General features: G+C 42.4%; 1 protein-coding gene across 3 annotated transcripts in view; it reads left to right on the plus strand.

Annotated features, from left to right (window-relative positions):
* SIRT6 (sirtuin 6) overlaps positions 1–3,652 on the plus strand; it is a 175,955-nt gene extending 172,303 nt beyond the window's left edge. For all 3 annotated transcript variants that reach the window (XM_073594650.1, XM_073594662.1, XM_073594656.1), the window contains one exon: positions 870–3,652. In XM_073594650.1, the coding sequence (XP_073450751.1) occupies positions 870–1,109 (240 nt within the window). In that variant the 3' untranslated portion in view covers positions 1,110–3,652. The remainder of the gene's footprint in view (positions 1–869) is intronic.
* Positions 3,653–27,186: the final 23,534 nt, after the last annotated feature.

The raw sequence follows: 27,186 nt of genomic DNA on the forward strand, positions 1-27,186 counted from the left end.
AGGAGAATTTCGTACCTATACGGGTGATAAGAGGTTGAGCGGTATGAAGGGAGCAGGAGAGTAGTATATGGATGCAAGATCAGATTATGCAGGCGAGAGGGACCTCTTAGTTGATGAAATAATATTTAAATTTAGGCAATCCTAAATGTTGGGTTCTAAAAAGTCAAGGCATCCTCCCTCACACAATCCCACAAGCATGTATAGATTCATTGACCTGAGCGGCAAATTTAACATCGGCACCAAGAAATAGAGCCTAAAATACTTGACAAGATAAAGACAATAGTAAACATAACTAGTGAGCAATAAACCAAAAGGTTCGGTATCCTATTAGGAGAAGTATATAGGGATCTGGACCTTGTAGGTAATAGCATCCAGCGATAGCATGTATATCGGCTGCATGCCATGTTATCCTGAGAAGGTGGGATCAAAAAAGGGCTCGATAAGTGCTTTTCGGCCTGTGGGCTTTTAGTTCTACATTTATGTATACTATGGTTTATGAAATGGTAAGACATTATAATTTCCTGAATGTCTTTTGATAAAAAGAATACTGTGTAGACTGCTGTCCTGAAAGAAACCAAAAGTAATACTTTACACAATTCCTCTGTACATTCCAGTTTTCTTTTTAACTATGTGCTACATTTTACTGTAAAATGTTTTAAATTGATATTCAGTATAACGTTCTGAACATTTTATACTTTTGACATGCAGTCCTAATTCCATCAACAGGAACTGCTGTCTATAATTAAAACAAATGTAGGCTCTGATGGGCAAGATCTTGTTCATTTCATTAAATTTCCATATTTACTGCATTAATTTAACTTTTTGTTTTAACTTTAAATTTAACTAGAATTGTATTCCTTTTTCCCAAGGATCGGTATGCTGACTTGCGCATTCATGGTTATGTCGATGAGGTTCTGACACAACTTATGCAACATCTAGATATTAAAATCCCTATATGGACCGGCATATCTACTAAAATAGAATCAAGTGAGCACAAACCTGAATCCAAACTGGTTTCAAACTGTAACGGAGACCTGGGTTCTTTAGAGTGCCAAGAGAACAAGAGGGAATACTGTGTTGATATTTCCAGTCTGCCAAAGCAAAGTTGAAACTGTTTGGCTGCATATATGTGCATTCATGGTATATATGCTTGTTTTAGTGTATAAATATGTATTTTCTTTACAAGGATTAGTTGTCCTAAACTGCATTTTTTCTTCTAAAAGAACAATAAAATATACTGGCAAAACCATGAAAAAAAACCTAGGTTGCTCATTTGGTTCAATGTTGTATGTAGTTCTATGTGCTTTTATCGGATGTGCTATGGGGGCTAATTGCCGAACAACCATACAGTCTTACCTTACACCACTGTTCTCATTTGTGGTTTCAAAGTCTTTGATTTGTGTCACTGTATACTTTTAACCCCAGATTTCACACATACAGAGTCCCACAAAATGATAACCAATAGAAATGTCCTAAAATATCCTCCATCTCTTAGAATATCATAAAATGCACATTTAGGTGCACATTTTACACACTTTGGACCATTTAATGAGTACTTTGTGGGCAAATGCTCACAACTTGCTTTTTCACATATTATATATATTAAGAGCTGTTCCTGTTTTGAGAACAGGGGAAAAGATAATGCCTCTTTTATTTTTTGCACTCTTCAGAAATCTCTCGCCAGTAATACTTTACATTCCTCTCCAGCAATAAAACACTTGCAACTTGTTACTCTCTCACATGTAACTAGTTGCTTTCTTGGCCTTTCCACTATACTCCTTACTTTTGCGCCCACTTTTAGTAGTATGTTGTTCCTATCCCCCAACATCTTAAAACTTGGTACCTTCTCCTGGCCTCTCCATTAAACTGCTCACCCTCCATGAGCCCTAGCTGTTCCTGGCAAATTGCTCATCTCCTGCTTACATCCTTGCTCTCCTGTCAGCTCAGCTGTTCCCCTCACATCCTCTGTGCAATCTCGCGCGCTCTCTCTCTCGCGCGCTCTCTCTCGCGCGCTCTCTCTCGCGCGCGCTCTCGCGTGTGCTCTCTCTCCCTCTCTCCCTCTTTCCCTCTCTCCCCCTGAACCCGTATTCCTCCCCATGCAGCGGACTGCTGTTACATGCAATTTTTCCACACAGCATTAACCAATCCTCCTATATTTCTTCCAAACTCAGATTAATTTACCAGGTAAAGAGAAGAAGAGACTTCATGGTGCAGTATTTCCGTTAATAGAATTTATTGCAAAGTCTTCCATAGAACACTGACATCCAAAGGCAATGAAATAGTTTTCAAACAGCCGCGGCTTAAGCCAGCCAGCTGATGCGTGGTGACGTCAGAGACTAGTGCTCCAGCTGACGCGTTTCCCCATACAAGGCTTTTAAAGCCTCCGTTCCCAGTAGAAGCCTTGTACGGGGAAACATAGGAGGATATGTTAATGCTGTGTGGAAACATTGCATGTAACAGCAGTCCGCTACATCGGGAGGAATATGGATTCAGGAGGTGTATTAGGAGGAATACCCACGGTCGGACCAACCCATCCCTGAGCGAGTGTAACATCGGTTCCGGAGGTGCCTTGGAAGGAATATCTATATCACTGAGCCCATTTGATCTCTATTACTGGAGATCCACCTTATCCAGTAAGCGGCCCCCCCTTATCAGTTAACATTGAATAGGAAGTCTTAAATTTCAACGTGACCGCCTGACATCACCAGTTTGTTTTATTTTATTTTTGAAACACTATATGGACTTGAATGTCAATACAGTCTGATGATATCGCCAGTTTTGTTTGAAAACACTACTTTTGACACACTATATGGACTTGAATGTCAACACATTTTGAGTGTATTAGAATTTTATTGCACACAGGTTAATTATATTAGAACTTTATTGTATAGGTTTGCGCAATTTAATTTCTCTTTTCCATTACTTATGAGCTGTATATTCAGGCTAATTAACTTGCAGCACCTATACCTAATCACATTATCTTCACGGTTAAGGAATTAACCCCATCTTCTCTCCCCCTTGTTTAAGCACCTTAATTGTTGTTGTTTTTTTCACTTAATATTAAATAGGAGGCAGCGCTGATTTTTCCACCACACACTATGTATGCACACAGCCACTATTTGACATGTGAGTGTATACTGCTTTGATTGATTAAAGGTGTGACAGCAAATCATTTTATCCCGTATACACAGGCAGAATGCCGGGAGACATTTGCCAGTACAAAAAATGCTGTAAAACCTGCAACCGGCCAATTCCCGATCAGCGCTGCAACCAATGGCAGAGAGCATTGATCGGAGTGTTCTGGCGGGGGGGGGGGGGGGGTCACCGGGTCAGAACACAACAGCTCAGCAGGGGAGATCGCTGTACTAGCCTCGCATGGTTAGTACAGCGGCTCCCGACCGGAGCTGTCAATTTTTAGTGTGTTCCAGGCTTTAGGGAGTTTCTGTTCACTTCCTTACTAGCACATACAGATATCAAAGGTGTCTCCTCGCAGTACATCTTGCTGGACTTTGATGCCATTCTGAGGCTTTTGTATTTATCTTATCAAAATCCTATTTGTTTTCATATATTTTTTTTTTTATATATTTCCATTATATATATTTCTCTGTTTCTTATTTTTAGTTTGGAGTATAAATCCTATTTTCATTTTGGATGTTTGTGTTTTTGGTTTGTCTTCTTTTTTTTTTTTTTTTTTTTCATTAAGTTTAACATTTTAAAGTGATCGAGAGGGGAGAAAGATATATAAAAAAAAAAACCCCAGCAACATACAACAGAAGCCCAAGAATCTTTTGGATAGAATGGAGACAAATTAGAACACACAGGTTAGGTTTTTATTGCTGTCTTAGAGAGATTCAGACTTTTTTTTTTTTGCTGTTTATCATGATCATTGATGGTAAAAATAAAAACAAAAATACAACATTTTGTAGGAATCAGAATTAAAATATAGATGTAATCTTGCAAGCTGCTATGTGAATAATTAATAAACATCTGTGTATCGTACACACCCACCACGCTCACATATAAATGCGTTTGTGCAATAATTTAAATCTATTAGTCCTGTGCTACCTGAAAGTATGACCACAAATTATCTTAGTATAAAATAGAAAATTTTACTTTAACACAAAAGGTCTATAAATATGTCCCATAAATCAGTATTGCTTGTGATCTAAAGTGACTCACTTCTCAAAAGAAAACAGTCTCCAGTGTTGAACGTGCTTATTGTTCTACTGTTGATCCACCATTCAGTGCAAAAGCCACTGCATGCAAAATGTGCACCCTTCACCAGATGTGTATGACTGTACAGTAAAGTATGGTCAAAACACGCATATGTCCCACCAGTGAGGGACATATCCCTGATGAAGCCATGTGACCCTGTGACATAAGGTGTAGGGGAGGGCTTGACGTCACGATGCTAGGAGAACGAGGCACCGCTGTAATTATCCCAGAGTTCTGCTTTGAATTTTGCTTTTGGATTTATCACACATGCTATTACAGGTGGGTGTACTGCAGGCACCTAGATAATGTGAATGTTGTGTTATTTAGGTTTTTATGGTAATAAACCATTTTTTAAACAATAAAGCACTATGTATGGTGATTCTTTTCATGTATATACAGCTGAATGGAGGCATATCAAGGAGTAACACCTTATATGAAGGTGGCCAGGAGTATCTGCGCTATCCAAGGATCTGGAAAGACCATTTTGAGGCCTCAAAGGTGGGACATATGTTTTGTTTTGACCATACTTTACTGTACGTCATATACCTCAGGTGGAAACATATCTGGTGAAGGGTGCACATTTTGCATGCAGTGGTTTTTGCAGTGAATAGTGGATCAACAGTAGAAGAAAAATAAGCACATTCAACACTGGAGACTGTTTTTTTTTTTTTTTTTCTTTTTATGAGAAGTGATTTGCTTTATATCACAAGCAATACTGATACAGTGCATTCACATAGCTTCACATTTCCACATTTTGTTATGTTACAGCCTTATTCCAAAATGCAATAAATTCATTATTTTCCTCAAAATTCTATAAACAATACCCCATAATGACGTGAAAGAAGTTTGTTTTGAAATCTTTGCAAATTTATTAAAAATAAAAAATCACATGTACATACGTATTCACAGCCTTTGCTCAATACTTTGTTAAAGCAGCTTTGGCACCAATTATGGCCTCAAGTCTTTTTGAGTATGATGCTACAAGTTTGGCACACCTGTTTTTTGGGCAGTTTCTCCCATTCTTCATTCCAGGACCTCTCAAGATCCATCAAGTTGGATGCGGAGCGTCGGTGCACAGCCATTTTCAGATCTCTCCAGAGATGTTCAATCAGGTTCAAGTCTGGGCTCTGGCTGGGTCACTCAAGGACATTCAGAGTTGTCCCGTAACCACTCTCTTGTTATTTTGGCTGTGTGCTTAGAGTAGTCGTTCTGTTGGAAGATGAACCTTCACCCCATTCTGAGGTCCAGAGCGCTTTGGTGTAGGTTTTTAATCAAGGATGTCTCAGTGCATTGCAGCATTCAACTTTCCCTCAATCCTGACTAGTCTCCCAGTTCCTGCCACTGAAAAACATCCCCACCGCATGATGCTGCTACCACCATGCTTCACTGTAGGGATGGAATTGGACAGGTGATGAGCGGTGCCTGGTTTCCTCCAGACATGACGCTTGCCATTCAGGCCAGAGAGTTCACTTTTTGGTTCATCAGACCAGACAATTTTGTTTCTCATGGTCTAAGAGTCTTTGAGGTGTCTTTTTGGATACTCCAGGCGGGCTGTCATGTGCCTCCTACTGAGGAGAGGCTACCGTCTGGCCACTCTCCTAATTGGTGGAGTGTTGCAGAGATGGTGGTTTCTCTGGAAGGTTCTCCTCTCTCCACAGGAAAATGCTGGAGCTCTGTCAGAGTGGCCATCAGGGTCTTGCTCACCTCCCTGACCTAAGGCCCCAGTCTCTGTTTGGCCCACTCTAGGAAGAGTGGTTCCAAACGTCTTTCATTTACAGATGATGGAGGCCACTGTGCTCATTGGGACCTTCAATGCTGCAGACATTTTTATGCAGAATTTTTAGGAAAATAATGAATTTAATCCATTTTGGAATAAGGCTGTAACATAAAATGTGGAAAAAGTGAAGCACTGTGAATACTTTCAGGATGCACTGTATATGAGACTTATTTATGGATCTTTTATGTTGTTTAACTTAACTTTTCATTTTGTGTTTTTTAGGCTAATTTGTGGTCATATGTTTGTGTAGAGGGGCACTAATATGCTTTAAATTTAGTAGGAATCTCACTTCTTGTTTTGTCAGTTGGACATAATTAAAAAAATCACAGCATTTATAGTCCTCAATTATCCAAAACTAAAATAAAATCTTTGTCTTTTGTTCAACTTAAAGCAGCAGTAAATCGCACCAATTGTTTTTTTTTTTTAAACTGCAAGGTAAAAACATAATGTGCTTGTCTGCATCACTGACTAGCACATTATTAAATCCTTACCTTAGAATGAAGCCCTCCAGCAGCGTGCTGTCACCACTAAGAGGTCTTCCATTTTCACCCGGTCTTCCTTCCGGGTTCGCATGCTCCAGCCATCTGATTGGCCGCATCACGATGACGTCACTCCCGTGCATGGGGAGTCATGGACCGCAGCATGGGGCTCTGAAGGAAAGGCACGGGTATGCCGTCCCTTCAGAGCACATGCACCAGTGACATCACTGGTTGCATGCAGTGTGAATATCTCCTAAACCATGTGGGTTTAGTGTGTGCCTTTATGGGCTTGCCTGCAATTACAAAGACAAAAAAAAGCTTACTTCCCCATTGTTTGAATTTGTCCATTCTCATTTATATCTGGATATTTAATTGTTATATTTTTATTTCTGCTTGTGTGATAAAAAGGATTACGTACCAAAAATATAAGGTTAAAATTCTTTCACATGCAATGTACTTTTATACTGAAGTAAATATCATGCTACACATGCATTGTTCTTTGTTTCCCTTTTAAGTTACAGTATGTTATGCTCTATATAGTTATTCCTACCCCCTCCTTCATGCTTTAGCCTCCTTTGATCACATATACTGTATTCTGCTGGAGCTAGACACACTTGGGTAGATTTATTAAACCTGGTGCAGCTGTGCATGGTAGCTAATTAGCTTCTAACCTCAGCTTGTTCAATTAAGCTTTGGCAATAAAATCTGGAAGCTGATTGTTTTCTATGGAGAAGTGAGCCTCAGTTTGCACTCTCCAGCTTAAGGCTACTTTCACACTGGGGCGGGCTGCTGTCATTTCAGCAGCGCTATTCGGCCACTAGCAGGCGGTTTTAACCCCCACTAGTGGCCGAAAAAGGGTTAAAACTGCCCACAAAGCGCCGCTGCAGCAACACTTTGCTTGCGGGTTTGTAGTGCTGCCCCATTGTTTTCGATGGGAAGGGGCGCTTTAGAAGCAGTGAATACACCGCTTCTATAGCGCTGCAAAGATGCGGCTTGCAGGACTTTTTTGAACGTCCTGCAAGTGCACCGCTCTACTGTGAAAGCCCTCGGGGCTTTCACATTGGAGTGAATTGAGCGACTCTTTCAGGGCGCTTTGCAGGTGCTATTTTTAGCACTATAGCGCCTGCAAAGCGCCTCAGTATGAAAGTAGCCTTAGTAAATAAACCCCACTATGATACTTTATTTATTTTCACCTATGTGATGTTCATCTGTTAGGATCTGCACAAGTTTTTGAACTAAAGCTTTCTTCGATCTGCAAGATGTAATTTGGATCAAGTCATTGCCAAGCTACAGAGACTGTAAGTTAAAGTGTTTTGTAAAGTCTCGTTTAAAAAAAAAAAAAAAAATTACAAACATGTTATACTTGCCTCCTCTGTGCAGTTGGTTTTGCACAGAGCAGCCCGATCCAGGCTCCTCTTTGCTACTCCTGGCCCCATCCCTCCTGTTCAGAGCTTCCAGGGCCAGCAGCTTTTTTTGGGGCACCCCAAGCCATGTCAGAGCTCCGTGTATCCATTCAGACACGGAGCCCCGACCCCGCCCCCTCTCTCCCCTGATTTGCTGACTGACTTTGATCTACATCCGCAGGAGCCAATGGCGCTGCTGCTGTGTCTCAGCCAATCAGGAGGAGTGTCCCGGACGGCTTAGACATTTGTGGACATGGCTGGAGAGAGAAGGGGCTTAGGTAAGTAATTAGGAGGGTACTGGGAAGGCTGCTAGACACAGAAGGTTTTTTATCTTAATGTATAAAAAAAAATTGCCTTTACAACTCCTTTAAGCTATCAGTTAGAGGTCACACTTTCAGTGCTTAGATTGCAGAAGCAGAGCAGTAAATAACACCATTTTTTTTTTTCTTCTACTATTATAGGCACTTATCTAATTTTCATAAAACTATGCAAGAAATGAAAAAGGTACCCTTTGGTACTGTGGGACTTTAAAGTGGTTGTAAACCCTGTACAACCACTTTTGCCTACACGTAAGCCTATATTAAGGCTTACCTGGAGGTACTGGAAATATCTCCTAAATCTGTACGGCTTAGGAGATGTTTACCATATACGATTGCGCCAACGTCATTGGCGCATACGCACTGAAGGAAGGGCACAATCTTGCCGTTTCTAAAGGGCTTGTGCCATGACTGGCTGGTCCCGCACAAAACCCGGAAGGAAGAGGGGTGAAAATGGACGCTTCCACACAGCGGTGACATCTCGGGCTTTCTTTGCAGGTAGGTGCAACATAATGGGCTAGTATGCGATGCATACTAGCCCATTATGCTTTTATTTTGCAGGGAACAAAAGAGGAAGTAAAGTCCATCAGGGTTTACTTCCTCTTTAAGGGCAGACGCCTCAATAAACAAAAGTTTTTTTTATAAAAAAAGTACAATTATACAATAAAAGCATTGGTGCAAACATCACCATAATAGTACATCAAACGATACCGTATACCGAGGCTCGTATGGAGCTGACAAGTGGCTTAATGATTTCTTCTCGTTAAGCTTAACGGCTTTAAACCTTTTTGTTTATTGATGTGTCTGCCCTTAAAGTCCCACAGTACTGGGGGGTATCTTTTAATTTCTTGCATACTATAAGGAATGTTGGCAATAGATTTTGGGTCTCTGCCCATGGTGGTTTATTTTCTACAATTTTCATAAAACTAGGACATACAGGGTTTATTTAAATTAGGTACCCACATTCCCAGGGGGATGAATTTTAAGTAGGATATCAAATACTATTATGAATAGGTATTGAATTATTGCATATTTCATTTGCTTAAAATTTTTTTATCATTTCCATTCCCTCCCTTTTCTTTTTTCATTTTCACTTCCTTCCTATTTTCTTTCCCCTCTCACTCTCCTCTTTCCCATTTCTTCTTCCCCGTCCCTCCTTTTTTTTTTTTTTTCCTCACTGCTCCTCCCCTTTCTATAGCTAAATTTAATTCTATTTACTTACAGGATTTACTGACCTCACAATACCTGTTTATATAGATTAGTATTTTAGACTTTGAGATGTAATACATTTTTATAGTTTTTAGGCAGGAACCTTCAGCAAGCAAGGTTGTGCAATAAATCTTTATAGCGTGACATTATCAGTGTGTAGCCTCTTTCTGGACTGTTGCTTATTGGATTGTTGCTGTATATATTTTTTGCCATTTGTGTTGGTATGTTCACCATAAACTATTTTGTTTTTCACTTTAACAGTACAGTGGTATGGAAAAAAAAAATTGTGTAGAAGAAAATTACAACACAATTTGAGGTGTCAATAATGATGAGAAATATAGGCAGATACTTATCCATCATGCCATATCATCAGGTAGGCATTAGATTGGCCCCAAATTTATTCTGCAGCAGGACAACACCCCCAAACATAAAGCCAATGTCATCAAAGCGGAGTTCTGCCCAAAAAAAAATATTTGTGTAGCTGCTGACTTTTAATAATCGGACACTCTCACCTGCGGCTTCACAGCTGAGCATGCACGAGCCGCGATGCACGGTGTGAGTGGCCGGGCAATCTTCTGGGACCTGTGAGGCGTCCCAGAAGATTGCAGGAAGGGAGGGGGAGAGGCGAACTTCCTTCTGGCGCTGCGGAGCCCCGGGAGGAAGTGGGAGCTGGATGCCTCTAAGAAGAATGTATCTGCCCCCCCCCAAAAAAAAAGACATACCATAGACATGTCATGGGATCACCGTTACTTAAAGCGGAAGTTCCATTTTTGGGTGGAATGCCACCCCCCCTCTACCCGGCGGCACTGGTCTTGGGCCCGCAGATGGGCAAGCGGAGCAAGGGATACATAGCGGGGGGGGTGTGAGGAGCATTCGGGTGGCAGCCCAGGCACCAGGATGAAACATCTTGTCGCCATGGCAACCTGGCATGTTGGGTTTGTCGAGACCTGTAATATATATTTATTATGGGGTTAATATAGCAGTGCTTCACAGTGAGTTTACTCCACGCCAGAAGTGTCTTTCAGAGCTTTTTCTGCGCACTTTTATATAAAATGACAATAAAATACTTTAGCCTCCTGGCTCTCTTTGGCAATCCTGCTGCTCAAGCTTGGTACCTTGGTCCTCCTGACCATCTAACACAAATGCCCAGCGCTTGTGCACAGATGCTGTACCTCTGTCAGCTTGTCTTTTTTTTCTGTGGCTCCCTGCTGCTTTGTTCCTCAGGCTCGAGCCTGTCTCTATCGTGGTGCAGACATGCACTTCTCTGCTCCCTTTCAGACACACACTCTGACTCCTGGTAGGGTGACGCCCTGAAATTTAATCCTGGCTCATTTGAACCCAGCAAACACCTGCACATTATTGTGCCTGTTTTCTGTAGAACCTGGCCTAGACTGCCATTTTACACACTTGCCGACCACTTTATTAGGTACACCTGTTCAATTGCTTGGTAACACAAACTGCTAATCAGCCAAACACATGGCAGCAACTCAATGCATTTAGGCATCTAGATGTGGTGAAGATGATTTGCTGAAGTTCAAATCGAGCATCAGAATGGGGGAGAAAGGGAATTTAAGTGACTTTGAACATGGCATGGTTGTTGGTGCCGACTGACTGGTCTGAGTATTTCAAAAACTGATGATCTACTGGTATTTTCATGCACAGCCATTTCTAGGGTCTACAGAAAATGGTCCGAAAAAGAGAAAATATCCAGTGAATGGCAGTTTTGTGGACAAAAATACCTAGTTGATGTCAGAGGAGAATGGGCAGACTGGTTTGAGATGATAGAAAGGTAACAATAATGCAAATAACCACTCGTTACAACCAAGGTATGCAGAATACCATCTCTGACCGCACATTGAACCTTGAAGCAGATGGGCTACAGCAGCCGAAGACTACCCCGGGTGCCACTTCTGTCGGCTCATAACAGGAAACTCACCAAAATTGAAAAATAAAAGATAGGAAAAACGTTGCCTAGTCTGACGAGTCTCGATTTCAGCTGCAACATTCAGATGGTAGGGTCAGAATTTGGCATAAGCATGAAAGCATGGATCTATCCTGCCTTGTATCCAGTCTGACTGGAATGGTACCAGCCGATTGTAGAAGAGACAATGTAGCACCAATATTAAAAAAAAAAAAGGACCAAGATCTATCCCTGGGAACTACAGACCAGTTAGCCTACTGTCAATAGTTTGCAAGCTCTTGGAGGAGATGCTATTGGGCTATATACAAGATTTTAGTAATGAAAACTGTATCATTAGCAGTAATCAGCATGAATTCATGAAGAATTGTTCTTGCCAAACCCATCTATTAAGCTGAGGAGGTGAGCAGCCATCTAGATAAAGGAAGGCCCGTACACGTGGTGTATCTGGATTTTGCAAAGGCATTTGATACAGTTCCCCATAAACGTTTACTGTACAAACTAAGGTCTGTCAGCATGGACCATAGGTTGAGTACATGGATTGAAAACTGGTTACGGGGCGAGTTCAGAGGGTAGTGATAAATGGGGAATACTCGGAATGGTCTGGTGTGGAAAGCGGGGTCCCCAGGGGTTCTGTCGAGGGACCAATCCTATTTAATGTATTCATAAATGACCTGGAGGATGGGATAAACAGCTCAATCTCAGTATTTGCAGATGATACTAAGCAGGGCAATAATTTCTCCATAGGATGTGGAAACCTTGCAAGAAGATCTGAAGAAATTAATCGGGTGGGCAACTACATGTCAAATGAGGTTTTAATGTAGAAAAATGTAAAATAATGCATATGGGTGGCAAAAATATGAATGGACTCTACTCATTAGGGGAGAACCTCTTGGGGAATCTCGGATGGAAAAGGACCTGGGGGTCCTAGTAGATGACAGGCTTAGCAATGACATGCAATGCTAGGCAGCTGCAAGCAAAGCCAACAGAATATTGGCTAGCATTAGAAAGGGGATTAACTCTACAAGACTCTGGTCTGGGCCGCGTCTGGAGTATGCCATCCAGTTCTGGGCACCAGTCCTCAGGAGGGATGTGCTGGAACTGGAGAGAGTCTAGAGAAGGGCAACAAAAAGAATAAAGGAACTGGAGGACCTTCGTTATGAAGAAAGATTATGAGCATTGAACTTGCTCTCTCTGGAGATGTGATGCTTGAGAGGGAATATGATTTCAATGTACAAATACCGTACTGGTGACCCCACAATTGTGATAAAACTTTTCAGTGAAAGGAAAATAAAAAAACGTCCATTCACTAAAATTAGAGAAACGGTTTAACCTTAGCCGCTTGCCGACCAGCCGCCGTCGTTTTACTGCGGGAGGTCGGCACGATCCCGCGAGCCATCGTAGCTATACGTGGGATCGAGATAGCAGACGCGCGCATGCAGCCAGAGACACACCTGCTGCACTGCGGGGGTGCCGATGCTCGTGGCCGATGACCGCCAGCCACGAGCAATCGCGGGCACGAGAGTCAGAACACGGAAGTGTGTGTGTAAACACACAAATCCCTGTTTTGCTCTGTGAGGAGTGACAGATCATGTGTTCCTAATAGCTAAGAACCATGATCCGTCACTTCCTCTAGTCAGTCCCCTCCCCCTTCAGTTAGAAACACACAGCAGGGAACACAGTTAACCTCTTGATCGCCCCCTAGTTTTAACGTCTTCTGTGCCAGTAACATTTTTACAGTAATCAGTGCATTTTTTATAGCACTGATCGCTGTATAGATGCCAATGGTCCCAAAAATGTGTCAAAAGTGTCTTTTTTTTTTTTTTTTTTTTTTTTTTTTTTTTTACCAAAAATATGTAGAAGAATACCTATCGGCCTAAACTGAGGAAAAAAAAAATTTTTATATATTTTTGGGGATATTTATTATAGCAAAAACCAAGAAATATTGCGTTGTTTTCAAAATTGTCGCTCTTTTTTTCGTTTATAGCGCAAAGAAATAAAAACCGCAGAGGCGATCAAATACCACCAAAAGAAAGCTCTATTTGTGGGAAAAAAAGGACGTCAATTTTGTTTGGGTGCAGTGTCGCGCACTTGTCAGTTAAAATGAAGCAGTGCCGAAACGCAAAAGATGGCCCGGTCACTCAAAAGCCAAATCTTCCGGGGCAGAAGAGGTTAAACTGCGTAGAGGGTTCTTTACTGTAAGAGCAGTAAGAATTCTCTTCCACAAGCTGTGATTTCAGCAGGGTTGCATAGATATTTTCTAAATATTAGCTGCAAAAGTATTCACCCCCCATTGGCATTTTTCGTGTTTTGTTGCCTCGCAACCTGGAATTAACATGGCTTGTTTGAGGATTTGTATTTTTATTTTTTTTTTATTGTGAAGCAAACAACAAATAGGACAAAATAACAGAAAAAGTCAATGTGCGTAACTATTCACCCCCCTAAAGTTAATACTTTGTAGAGCCACCTTTTGCGGCTATCACAGCTCCAAGTCGCTTTGGATAAGTCTCTCTGAGCGTGCTACATCTTACCACTGGGATTTTTGCCCATTCCTCCTTGCAAAACTGCTCCAGCTCCTTCAAGTTGGATGGTTTGTGCTTGTGAACAGCAATCTTTAAGTCTGACCACAGATTTTCTATTGGATTGAGGTCTGGGCTTTGAGTAGGCCATTCCAACTCCTTTACATGTTTCCCCTTAAACCACTCAAGTGTTGCTTTAGCAGTGTGTTTGGGGTCATTGTCCTGCTGGAAGGTGAACCTCCATCCTAGCCTCAAATCACACACAGAGTGGTACAGGTTTTGCTCAAGAATATCCTTGTATTTAGCACCATCCAGCTTTCCCTCAACTCTGACCAGTTTCCCAGTCCCGACTGCTGAAAAACATCCCCACAGAATGATGCTGCCACCACCATGTTTCACTGTACATAGCGTTTTCTTTGGCCAAAGAGTTCAATTTTAGTCTCATCAGACCAGAGCACCTTCCTTCATACATTTTGGGAGTCTCCCACATGCTTTTTCGCAAACTCAAAACGTGCCATTTTGTTTTTACTGAAAGTAATGGCTTTCTTCTGGCCACTCTGCCATAAAGCCCAACTCTATGGAGCGTACGGCTTATTGTCCTAAGTACAGATACTCCAGTCTCTGCTGTGGAACTCTGCAGCTCCTCCAGGGTTACCTAAGGTCTCTGTGCTGCCTCTCTGATTAACCACTTGCTGACCGCCTAACGCACATATACGGCGGCAGAATGGCACGGGCAGGCAGAATCACGTACCTGTACGTGATCTGCCTCCCGCGGGCGGGGGGTCCGATTGGACCCCCCCCCGGTGCCAGCGGCGGTCGGCATTTGACTGGGAGCGTCGGGAGGCGAGGGGGAGACCATCCGATCGTGGCCCCCCCCTCGCGATCGCTCCCAGCCAATCGGAATCCTCCCCTGCCTGTGTGTAGTTTCACACAGGCAGAGGATGTGATGTCATCTCTCCTCGGCTTGGCAGTTTCCGTCCCAGCGCCGAGGAGAGAAGACATGTGAGTGCACAACACACACACACACAGTAGAACATGCCAGGCATACTTTACACCCCCGATCGCCCCCCGATCCCCCCCCAATCACCCCCCCCCCCCGTCACAAACTGACAGCAAGCAGTATTTTTTTTTTATTTTTTTTTCTGATTACTGCATGGTGTCAGTTTGTGACAGTTACAGTGTTAGGGCAATGAGTATTACCCCCCTTTAGGTCTAGGATACCCCCCTAACCCCCCCTAATAAAGTTTTAACCCCTTGATCACCCCCTGTCACCAGTGTCACTAAGCAATCATTTTTCTGATCGCTGTATTAGTGTCGCTGGTGACGCTAGTTAGGGAGGTAAATATTTAGGTTCGCCGTCAGCGTTTTATAGCGACAGGGACCCCCATATACTACCTAATAAATGTTTTAACCCCTTGATTGCCCCCTAGTTAACCCTTTCACCACTGATCACCGTATAACCGTTACGGGTGACGCTGGTTAGTTCGTTTATTTTTTATAGTGTCAGGGCACCCGCCGTTTATTACCTAATAAAGGTTTAGCCCCCTGATCGCCCGGCGGTGATATGCGTCGCCCCAGGCAGCGTCAGATTAGCGCCAGTACCGCTAACACCCACGCACGCAGCATACGCCTCCCTTAGTGGTATAGTATCTGTACGGATCAATATCTGATCCGATCAGATCTATACTAGTGTCTCCAGCAGTTTAGGGTTCCCAAAAACGCAGTGTTAGCGGGATCAGCCCAGATACCCGCTAGCACCTGCGTTTTTCCCCTCCGCCCGGCCCAGCCCAAGTGCAGTATCGATCGATCACTGTCACTTACAAAACACTAAACGCATAACTGCAGCGTTCACAGAGTCAGGCCTGATCCCTGCGATCGCTAACAGTTTTCTTGGTAGCGTTTTGGTGAACTGGCAAGCACCAGCCCCAGGCAGCGTCAGGTTAGCACCAGTACCGCTAACACCCACGCACGCACCGTACACCTCCCTTAGTGGTATAGTATCTGATCGGATCAATATCTGATCTGATCAGATCTATACTAGCGTCCCCAGCAGTTTAGGGTTCCCACAAACGCAGTGTTAGCGGGATCAGCCCAGATACCTGCTAGCACCTGCGTTTTGCCCCTCCGCCCGGCCCAGCCCACCCAAGTGCAGTATCGATCGATCACTGACACTTACAAAACACTAAACGCATAACTGCAGCGTTCACAGAGTCAGGCCTGATCCCTGCGATCGCTAACAGTTTTTTTTGGTAGCGTTTTGGTGAACTGGCAAGCACCAGCGGCCTAGTACACCCCGGTCGTAGTCAAACCCGCACTGCAGTAACACTTGGTGACGTGGCGAGTCCCATAAGTGCAGTTCAAGCTGGTGAGGTGGCAAGCACAAGTAGTGTCCCGCTGCCACCAAAAAGACAAACACAGGCCCGTCGTGCCCATAATGCCCTTCCTGCTGCATTCGCCAATCCTAATTGGGAACCCACCGCTTCTGCAGCGCCCGTATTTCCCCCATTCACATCCCCAACCAAATGCAGTCGGCTGCATGAGAGGCATTTTCTTTATGTCCTCCCGAGTACCCCTACCCAACGAACCCCCAAAAAAGATGTGTCTGCAGCAAGCGCGAATATAGGCGTGACACCCTCTATTATTGTCCCTCCTGTCCTGACAATCCTGGTCTTTGCATTGGTGAATGTTTTGAACGCTACCATTCACTAGTTGAGTATTAGCGTAGGGTACAGCATTGCACAGACTAGGCACACTTTCACAGGGTCTCCCAAGATGCCATCGCATTTTGAGAGACCCGAACCTGGAACCGGTTACAGTTATAAAAGTTACAGTTACAAAAAAAAGTGTAAAAAAAAAAAAAAAAAACACAAACAAAAATATAAAATAAAAAAAAAATAGTTGTCGTTTTATTGTTCTCTCTCTCTCTATTCTCTCTCTATTGTTCTGCTCTTTTTTACTGTATTCTATTCTGCAATGTTTTATTGTTGTTATGTTTTATCATGCTTGCTTTTCAGATATGCAATTTTTTATACCTTACCGTTTACTGTGCTTTATTGTTAACCATTTTTTTGTCTTCAGGTACGCCATTCACGACTTTGAGTGGTTATACCAGAATGATGCCTGCAGGTTTAGGTATCATCTTGGTATCATTCTTTTCAGCCAGCGATCGGCTTTCATGTAAAAGCAATCCTAGCAGCTAATTAGCCTCTAGACTGCTTTTACAAGCAGTGGGAGGGAATGCCCCCCCCCCCAACGTCTTCTGTGTTTTTCTCTGGCTCTCCTGTCTCAACAGGGAACCTGAGAATGCAGCCGGTGATTCAGCCAGCTGACCATAGAGCTGATCAGAGACCAGAGTGGCTCCAAACATCTCTATGGCCTAAGAAACCGGAAGCTACGAGCATTTTATGACTTAGATTTCGCCGGATGTAAACAGCGCCATTGGGAAATTGGGAAAGCATTTTATCACACCGATCTTGGTGTGGTCAGATGCTTTAAGGGCAGAGGAGAAATCTAGGGTCTAATAGACCCCAATTTTTGCATAAAAGAGTACCTGTCACTACCTATTGCTATGATAGAGGATATTTACATTCCCTGAGATAACAATAAAAATGATTTAAAAAAAAAAAAAAAAAATGAAAGGAACAGTTTAAAAATAAGATAAAAAAAAAATAATAATAAAGAAAAAAAAAAAAAAAAAAGCACCCCTGTCCCCCCTGCTCTCGCGCTAAGGCGAACGCAAGCGTCGGTCTGGCGTCAAATGTAAACAGCAATTGCACCATGCATGTGAGGTATCACCGCGAACGTCAGATCGAGGGCAGTAATTTTAGCAGTAGACCTCCTCTGTAAATCTAAAGTGGTAACCTGTAAAGGCTTTTAAAGGCTTTTAAAAATGTATTTAGTTTGTCGCCACTGCACGTTTGTGCGCAATTTTAAAGCATGTCATGTTTGGTATCCATGTACTCGGCCTAAGATCATCTTTTTTATTTCATCAAACATTTGGGCAATATAGTGTGTTTTAGTGCATTAAAATTAAAAAAAGTGTGTTTTTTCCCCAAAAAATGCGTTTGAAAAATCGCTGCGCAAATACTGTGTGAAAAAAAAAAATGAAACACCCACCATTTTAATCTGTAGGGCATTTGCTTTAAAAAAATATATAATGTTTGGGGGTTCAAAGTAATTTTCTTGCAAAAAAAAATTATTTTTTTATGTAATCAAAAAGTGTCAGAAAGGGCTTTGTCTTCAAGTGGTTAGAAGAGTGGGTGATGTGTGACATAAGCTTCTAGATGTTGTGCATAAAATGCCAGGACAGTTCAAAACCCCCCCAAATGACCCCATTTTGGAAAGTAGACACCCCAAGCTATTTGCTGAGAGGCATGTCGAGTCCATGGAATATTTTATATTGTGACACAAGTTGCGGGAAAGAGACAATTTTTTATTTTTTTTATTTTTTTTTGCGCAAAGTTGTCACTAAATGATATATTGCTCAAACATGCCATGGGAATATGTGAAATTACACCCCAAAATACATTCTGTTGCTTGTCCTGAGTACGGGGATACCACATGTGTGAGACCTTTTGGGAGCCTAGCCGCGTACGGGACCCCGAAAACCAAGCACTGCCTTCAGGCTTTCTAAGGCCGTAAATTTTTGATTTCACTCTTCACTGTCTATCACAGTCTCGGAGGCCATGGAATGCCCAGGTGGCAAAAAACCCCCCCAAATGACCCCATTTTGGAAAGTAGACACCCCAAGCTATTTGATGAGAGGTATAGTGAGTATTTTGCAGACCTCACTTTTTGTCACAAAGTTTTGAAAAAAGAAAAAAAAAAATGTTTTTTTCTCGTCTTTCTTTATTTTCAAAAACAAATGAGAGCTGCAAAATACTCACCATGCCTCTCAGCAAATAGCTTGGAGTGTCTACTTTCCAAAATGGGGTCATTTGGGGGGGTTTGTGCCACCTGGGCATTCCATGGCCTCCGAAACTGTGATAGGTAGTGAGGAGTAAAATCAAAAATGTACGCCCTTAGAAATCCTGAAGGCAGTGATTGGTTTTCGGGGCCCCGTACACGGCTAGGCTCCCAAAAAGTCCCACACATGTGGTATCCCCGTACTCAGGAGAAGCAGCTAAATGTATTTTGGGGTGCAATTCCACATATGCCCATGGCCTGTGTGAGCAATATATCATTTAGTGACAACTTTGTGCAAAAAAAAAAAAATTTGTCACTTTCCCGCAACTTGTGTCAAAATATAAAACATTCCATGGACTCAACATGCCTCAAAGCAAATAGCTTGGGGTGTCTACTTTCCAAAATGGGGTCATTTGGGGGGGTTTTATGCCATCTGGGCATTTTATGGCCTTCAAAACTGTGATAGGTAGTGAGGAGTAAAATCAAAAATGTACGCCCTTAGAAATCCTGAAGGCAGTGATTGGTTTTCGGGGCCCCGTACGCGGCTAGGCTCCCAAAAATTCCCACACATGTGGTATCCCCATACTCAGGAGAAGCAGCTAAATGTATTTTGGGGTGCAATTCCACATATGCCCATGGCCTGTGTGAGCAATATATCATTTAGTGACAACTTTTTGTAATTTTTTTTTTTTTTTTGTCATTATTCAATCACTTGGGACAAAAAAAAATGAATATTCAATGGGCTCAACATGCCTCTCAGCAAATTCCTTGGGGTGTCTACTTTCCAAAATGGGGTCATTTGTGGGGGTTTTGTACTGCCCTGCCATTTTAGCACCTCAAGAAACGACATAGGCAGTCATAAATTAAAGGCTGTGTAAATTCCAGAAAATGTACCCTAGTTTGTAGGCGCTATAACTTTTGCGCAAACCAATAAATATACACTTATTGACATTTTTTCTACCAAAGACATGTGGCCGAATACATTTTGGCCTAAATGTATGACTAAAATTGAGTTTATTGGATTTTTTTTAGAACAAAAAGTAGAAAATATCTTTTTTTTTCAAAATTTTCGGTCTTTTTCCGTGTATAGCGCAAAAAATAAAAACGGCAGAGGTGATCAAATACCATCAAAAGAAAGCTCTATTTGTGGGAAGAAAAGGACGCAAATTTCGTTTGGGTACAGCATTGCATGACCGCGCAATTAGCAGTTAAAGCGACGCAGTGCCGAATTGTAAAAAGTGCTCTGGTCAGGAAGGGGGTAAAACCTTCCGGGGCTGAAGTGGTTAATGCCCTCCTTGCCCAGTCTGTGAGTTTTGGTGTGCGGTCGTTTCTTAGCAGGTTTACTGTTGTGCCATGTTCTTGCCATTTGGTTATGATAGATTTGATGGTGCTCCTAGGGATCATCAAAGATTTGGATATTTTTTTATAACCTAACTCTGATTTGTACTTCTCAACAACATTGTCCCTAACTTGTTTGGAGAGTTTGTTGGGCTTCATGGCAGTGTTTTGTTAGTGGTGTCTCTTGCTTAGGTGTTGCAGCCTCTGGGGCCTTTCAAAAAGGTGTGTATATGTAATGACAGATCATGTAACACTTAGATTGCACACAGGTGGACATCATTTCACTAATTTATGTGACTTCTGAAGGTAATTGGTTGCACCAGAGCTTTTTGTGGGCTTCATAACATGCCAATTATCAGTTTATTTCTGAAAAATAGTTTTATGTATATATTTTTCTAATTTTACTTCACCAACTTAGACTATTGTGTTCTGAGCCATCACGTATAATTCAGATTAAAAAAAAACATTGAACTAAAGGCTGTAATGTAACAAAATGGGTAAAAAGCCAAGGGGGTGAATACTTTTGCAAGGCACTGTACAATGTAATACTGACCTAAAAGCACACACACAGGTTGGATTTTTCTTTTTTCAACCTCACCAATGTAACTATTAGTATTTATTGAACAACTATCAAACCTGTAAATTCAAGGTAAACGGCACAATTCTGCCCTCAGCAAGGTAAAAAAGATAAATGTCCTATCCCCAAACACTGTCTGGACAGTCCCCCCACACACAATGAAAAACGCACTATAGTTGTTTGCATACCTCCAGAAGATTAAGTAATGAAAGGACATTAGCTATTCTCCACATGGGGTTATAGCAGTGGAGTATCATCCATGTGTGCAGGGTGTTCACTGCACATGGGCTCACGGGGGGGGGTTGGCCCACTTTGACCCACCCTGCACCCAAGGATGATTGTCCCTTGACAGAGAGGGGTGATCAGTGCAGTGGGGGACAGCTGCAAACACAGATCTCCCTGTAAAAAAACAGTCTGATTCGGACAGGGGAATCAGTTTGTAGATGTAGAGACTGGTGGCAGCAGCTGAGCCGAGTATCTATGGCACTCGCACAGCCCGGCAAGCACACTCTCCCCTCCCCTCAGGGATGGGAGAGGAGAGATGAATACAAGCTGCTACCCCTCTGTTCCTCCTGCGTCTGCCTGGAATGCCCCCACTCTCCTGTCCCAGCGTGCAGCTGTATCTGACAGAGATGTGTTGGGGGAAATATGAATGATGCTGCTGTCTGAGCCTGAGGTAACAACTTTAGCCTTGTGGTGAGTGAACACGGAGTTGTGAAGTGTACTGTGATTGCTGAACTGTCCCTATCTCCTTCCCCCTCCTCTCTGTTCTTCCATGAGCTTAACAAACTTCACTTCCAGTTGACACTTAGGCAGCCCATACATTGATCCCTTTTTTTTTTCATTCAGGCTGGGTGATGCGGTCTGCCGCATTGCATGACACTTGTTCAGGAATCGCACCAGATTCCTGTACAAATGACATGCAACTTCAGCGCGGTGCAAATTGAGCCATTGTCAGGGCTGGCTCAGCCCTTCCTTCTCTGAGCTGGCCGCTCATCTGTCAGCTAATTGCCAGCTCTCATCTCTCTCCACAGTTAACCAGCTGTTGTGGATCTGCTCGTCAGTCCCGCCTACTTAAAGATCTCCAGCTCAATTCATTCCTGCCTTCTCCTTGGTCACATCACAAGAAACCATCTCCTGCGTTCCTGTTTAAAGACTGGCTTTGCTGACATCCCTTCTGGCTCCTTATCCTGCTTGCTGTTCCTCTACTTGGATCCCTGACTTCTGGCCTGGCTGATTACCCGATCTGGTTACTGAACTCTGGCTTGGCTGATTACCCGATCCGGTTACTGGACCCTGGCTATGTTTTGACTACGCTTACTCCATTCACCTTTTTATTTTTATTAATAAACAAGTGTGGTTTTACTGTACTCCAGTCTCGATCTGGTTCATGGTTTCTGACAGCCATACATTATGCGTGGCTCAATTTGCACTGGATCCACACCAAAAATGTGCAGGACCCTTTTTTTTTTTTTTTGTCACTGGAATCAGATTGCATCTGATGCAACCTGATTCCACAATTCACACTGCGTTCTGCAAACTGATTTGGGTGTGTCATTAACTTTATATTGTGAAAAAATATATATAATCTACATATATAAACTTGCGCTGATGGTGAAAAAAATATAGGTGATATAAAGTGAATGAAGCTGCTATACACAAAGTGCTAAACACTTATGCCTCGTACACGCGATCGGACTTTACGGCATACTTGGTCCGGCGTACCGGATTTCGTCGGACAGTTCGATCGTGTGTGGGCTCCAGCGGACTTTGTTTTCAAAAGTTTGACGGACTTAGATTTGAAACATGTTTCAAATCTTTCCGACGGACTCTGCTTTCTAGCGTACAAACGGTTTGTCTGTGTGCTGGTCTGACGGACCCAAACTGACGCATGCTCTGAAGCAAGTACAAGACGGAAGCGCTCGGTCTGGTAAAACTAGCCTTCGTATTGAAGCTAGCACATTCCTCTTCTGTGATCTTTTAATACAGCGCAATCTTTTTTTCTTTATAATGCGAGAAGAAGTAAGTTGTTTTGCTGCTTATATTCACACAGAGTTCTCACAAACTACTTTCTTCATGATTTATCCTCATGCCATGACTAATATGATATTTTTTAAAAGCCAGATCTCCAGAACTAAAGTAGCAAATTTTTTTTTGGACTCATCTTTATTTTTTACCGATTTCAACAATATAGATTTTACAATGTGTGCTAAATTATACAAAATGTTTTATTTTAAATTTTTTTTTAAACTTTTATAACTTTTAAACAATAACTTTAATAATTTTTATTGTTTTAATGAACATTAATGAGGTTGGTGTCCCTTGTTAATTAGACATAGGGGGGTTATTTTAAAAAGGGAAAATCATTTTTCACTACAAGTGCAAATTGTACTTGGAATTGCCCTGAAAGAGCATTTGGAAGTGCATTCGCCGTGGATCCGAGGGGCACATGCAAGGAACCCCCCCAAAAAAAAAAAATTTCTCTTGCACATGATTGTATGATAAAATCAGCAGAGCTTCCCCTCATTTCAGAACTTCCCCTCAGATTTACAGCGACTGCACTTCCAACAAGTGCACTTGCAGTGCAATTTATCAAGTGCACTTTGCAATAGCACTTTGAACTTGAATTGCAAAATGATTTAGCCTTTTGTAAATAACCCACATACAGTCTTTTTGACCTGTACCTGCCTACTCACAAACCAAATGTACATTTTGAATCAAAACACATAGTCAATAATGTAAGGTAACGAAAATATCCATTTATTTTGGTCAAAACAGAAATGAGGAAGGCAACATTGGAGACACTTTTGGAATGTGTGAAGCCTTTTGTCCCCTAGGACACACATCAAGTTAGAGGACAATAAAATTGGTATCTTGCGACTAGGGAGCACAGTCAGAAGTCAGACCAGACAGAAGCCAGACAATCACTTTCGACTCTTCCATGGAGCCTTCCCTGCACGCTGCCCTGCGGCCTTCCCTCCACACTTCGCTGCAGCCTTCCTTGGAGGCTGTGCCTCTGGTGGTGTACTTGGGGCAGGAGGAGGAAGAGTAGCAGGGGGAGTGGCTTCATCTGCTATATATGTTTTTGCAGTAATAACTTTTTGCCTAAAAACATCAATTATGTTCTTCATTTCATTGTCAAGTTTTATTTATCTAAAATGTTTTAACTTGCTAAATACTAATGTAAAAATTTTGCAGATGCACACGGTGTGTCATCATGTGCTATCTTCCATCAGGGGTTATCAATGTACTTGTTTTGTGTTTGCAACCCCTTCATCAGAATAATGTTATTTTGTGAGAGGAACAAAGGGATTGCACACACAAAACACGTCCATTGCTCCCCCATGATGGGAGTTAGCACATGTTGACTTGAACCTTTTTTCACCAGAAATTGTGAGCATCTGCAATTTTTGTATTTTACATGGGTGACATCACCAGCACCGTTATTAACATGTTGAACTTTCTAAGTTCCTGTTATTTTTTGTTCTTATGGTTTTTAAAACCCTGTTGTGAAGCCAAATTTTGTAAACCATGTATATTTTCTACAAATATGCCTAAACTAAAACAATTAAAAAAAAATATTAACAAAAAAAATAAATAAAAAAACACGTTCAAACAACATGCACCTTTCAATGTGCACACAGTAAAATGTTTTTACTACTACAATGTGTGTGACTTATTATTTATCAATAACAGTTTATTTTTTTGTGTGGTTACAGTGACAAAGGGCTTTATTAACTAAAGGGAAATGCACTTGCCACTACAAGTGCATTAGGAGACAGACAAAACTAAATGCAAACAAGAATCAAAACAAGAGATTGTTGCCAAATTTTTCAAAAAAATTTTTCAAAAAAATCTTAAAGATCTTGTTGCATTGCACTGGTCCCCCGCCCATTAAAATAATTGACATATTTGTCACGCACTTCACAGAAGGTTTGGGGGGGCCAAGCCAATACGGCCACTTTCCAGGCTTGTGAGTGGTTCATCAACACCAAGTCCGGCCTCAGGCCCAACAGAAGATAGATATGTCAAAGAATGACATCTCAAGAAATTATGCAGAATGCAGCAAGCAAAGATCACATAATTGATTTTGTATTCTGCTAGATTTATTGCAGAGAGGAACAAACGGAACCGGCTGGCCAGAATCCCAAAGGCATGCTCCACAACTCTTCTTGCTCTGGCCAGCCGGTAATTAAATATCCTCCTCTCAGGGGTGAGTGTCCTTTGGGGGAACGGCCTCATCAAGTGCTCGCCGAGAGCAAACGCTTCATCAGCGATGAAAACTGAGGGGAGTCCATCCACATTCTGGTCATCAGGTGCCAATCCCAGGCCACCAGTCTGGAGACACTGGCACAGCTCGGTCTGTGCAAAGACTCCTCCGTCAGACATCCGGCTGTTCTTCCCCACGTCCATGAACATAAATTCCAATTGGGCCGAGACCACCGCCATCAAAACTACACTATGGAACCCCTTATAGTTGTAGAAATGCTTCCCATCGATCGCCCCGACACAGTTGGGAAAGTCCCAACGGTCAGCGAGCTGGGAGGCCACAGTCTGCCATTCCTGTGTGTTCGAAGGAAACTGTGGAGTCAAACAAAAAATATAAGTACTTTTAAACATAACTTGGATATTTGAATACACAAAAACATTCTTGAACGACAGCAGTTGAACATTATTAATATGCGTTATTTTTAGAATTAAAAAAAAAAAATAAGGCCCACTTATAAGATTACTCACCCCCTCTGATGGACCATTGATCCATTTGTATGTGGGGGGGAGGGGTGTAATTGGGGCCAAGAACACACCTGACAGTTGCAAACATTTGAGGGGGTGGGGGAGGGGTCCTAATTGGGGCCAAGAACACACCTGACAGTTGCAAACGTTTGAGGGGGTGGGGGAGGGTAAAACAGTACAATGGAGCTGACAATATACATTGTTCAAAGGACTATAGGCTAGAGGTATAAATGGACCCAGGATTGCATGGTGGGGAGGTTATTGAAGGGAAATATGCATGTAGGCCAAAAAATTATTAAGGTAAAAAAACAGGCATGCATGAAGATAAAGGGGACATTCCCAGCATATTTAAAGCATGGTAATTAGGTAACGAGGACATTTAGACAATACATTAGCAAACATTAAATACATATAATGTAATGTTAAAGGAGAAAACTTGCCTTCATATAGTCCTTCTGCAGGACCTGAATAATAGCAGAACAGGTCTCTGGGATTATGATCCCCAGAGCCTGGGGGGAGATGCCTGTCGAACTTCAAGTCCTGAAGACTTCTCCCAGTCGCCAAGTAACGTAAAGTGGCAACTAGCCTCTCCTCTGCAGTGATGGCTTGCCTCATGCAGGTATCCTGCCTGCTGATATAGGGGGTCAGCATAGTCAGCAGACGTTCAAAAACGGGGTTCGTCATCCTGAGAAAATTCCTGAAATCCTCAGGATTATTCTCACGGAGCAAAGGCATGTGCGAGAATTGGTCATGCTGGCGCAACCAATTCTTCATCCATGAACTCCTCCTCGCCCTGTTCATGGACTGGACTCGGGTCAAAGTATTGACCCCAACACCAAGCCCCCACGCAGCACGAACTGAAGAACGAGTACGTCCACGCAACATGGCTTCAAAACGGTCGGCTGGTCAAACAAACACACTGAAGAACAGCAAGGCCTATGAAGAGCGACCTGAAAATTAGGAATGAGCGGACCAGAACGGCCTGCTAGGCAGGTTACGAACTGACCAACACGCACTGAAAAGCGGATACAAACCTCGCAAGCACAAACTGAATCGCAGAAAACAATCGAAAAAAGCTGAAGTGTGAAAAGCGCGAATCGTCTCTAACCAAACTTCTACTAACACGAGATAAACACGAGATTAGCAGAAGGAGCCCAAAGGGTGGCATAGTGGGGCTTGAACTTCCTTTTTCTAGTCCCGTCATACGTGCTGTACGTCACCGCGTTCAAAACCATCGGACTTTTGGAGTGATCGTGTGTGTCCAAGTCCGTCCGTTTTTAAGTCCGGCGCACCTAGTGTACAAAGTCCGTCAAAAAGATCGCCGGACCAAGTGTGCCGTAAAGTCCAATCCTGTGTACGCTGCATTAGACTCTATAAAAATACGTAAATACAGCGCTCACAAACACAGGCTCATCATAAGTGAAAACAACAAAAACATAAAGTCCATAAAAAACTGGGAACATGCTTCACATCTGGTGCGCAAAAAATGCAGAGAAAATGTTGCAGAAAAACTTTTTCAGGCGTACCAAGACACCCCCACATGTGTCCCCACTCACCAGATCACGACACCCACCTTTTCAGTCTGGGGGTCAATACAGACTTATAACGATATCCAAAGGATGTCCACAGGATGGCAGATTCAATGATGTGGCTTGATGATAAGTAACCCTTCAAAATGATTTCTCAGCCATAAAACCAGGTGCATATTTACAACTGTAAGTTAAAAACAGGCATGAAATTTGAGAGGAATACAGTAAACGCCATGAATGGCGTTCTTTCCATGAGACCGGAAGTG

The sequence above is a fragment of the Aquarana catesbeiana genome, linkage group LG01, assembly GCF_042186555.1.
Source record: "Aquarana catesbeiana isolate 2022-GZ linkage group LG01, ASM4218655v1, whole genome shotgun sequence".
In the NCBI taxonomy this organism is placed as follows: domain Eukaryota; kingdom Metazoa; phylum Chordata; class Amphibia; order Anura; family Ranidae; genus Aquarana; species Aquarana catesbeiana.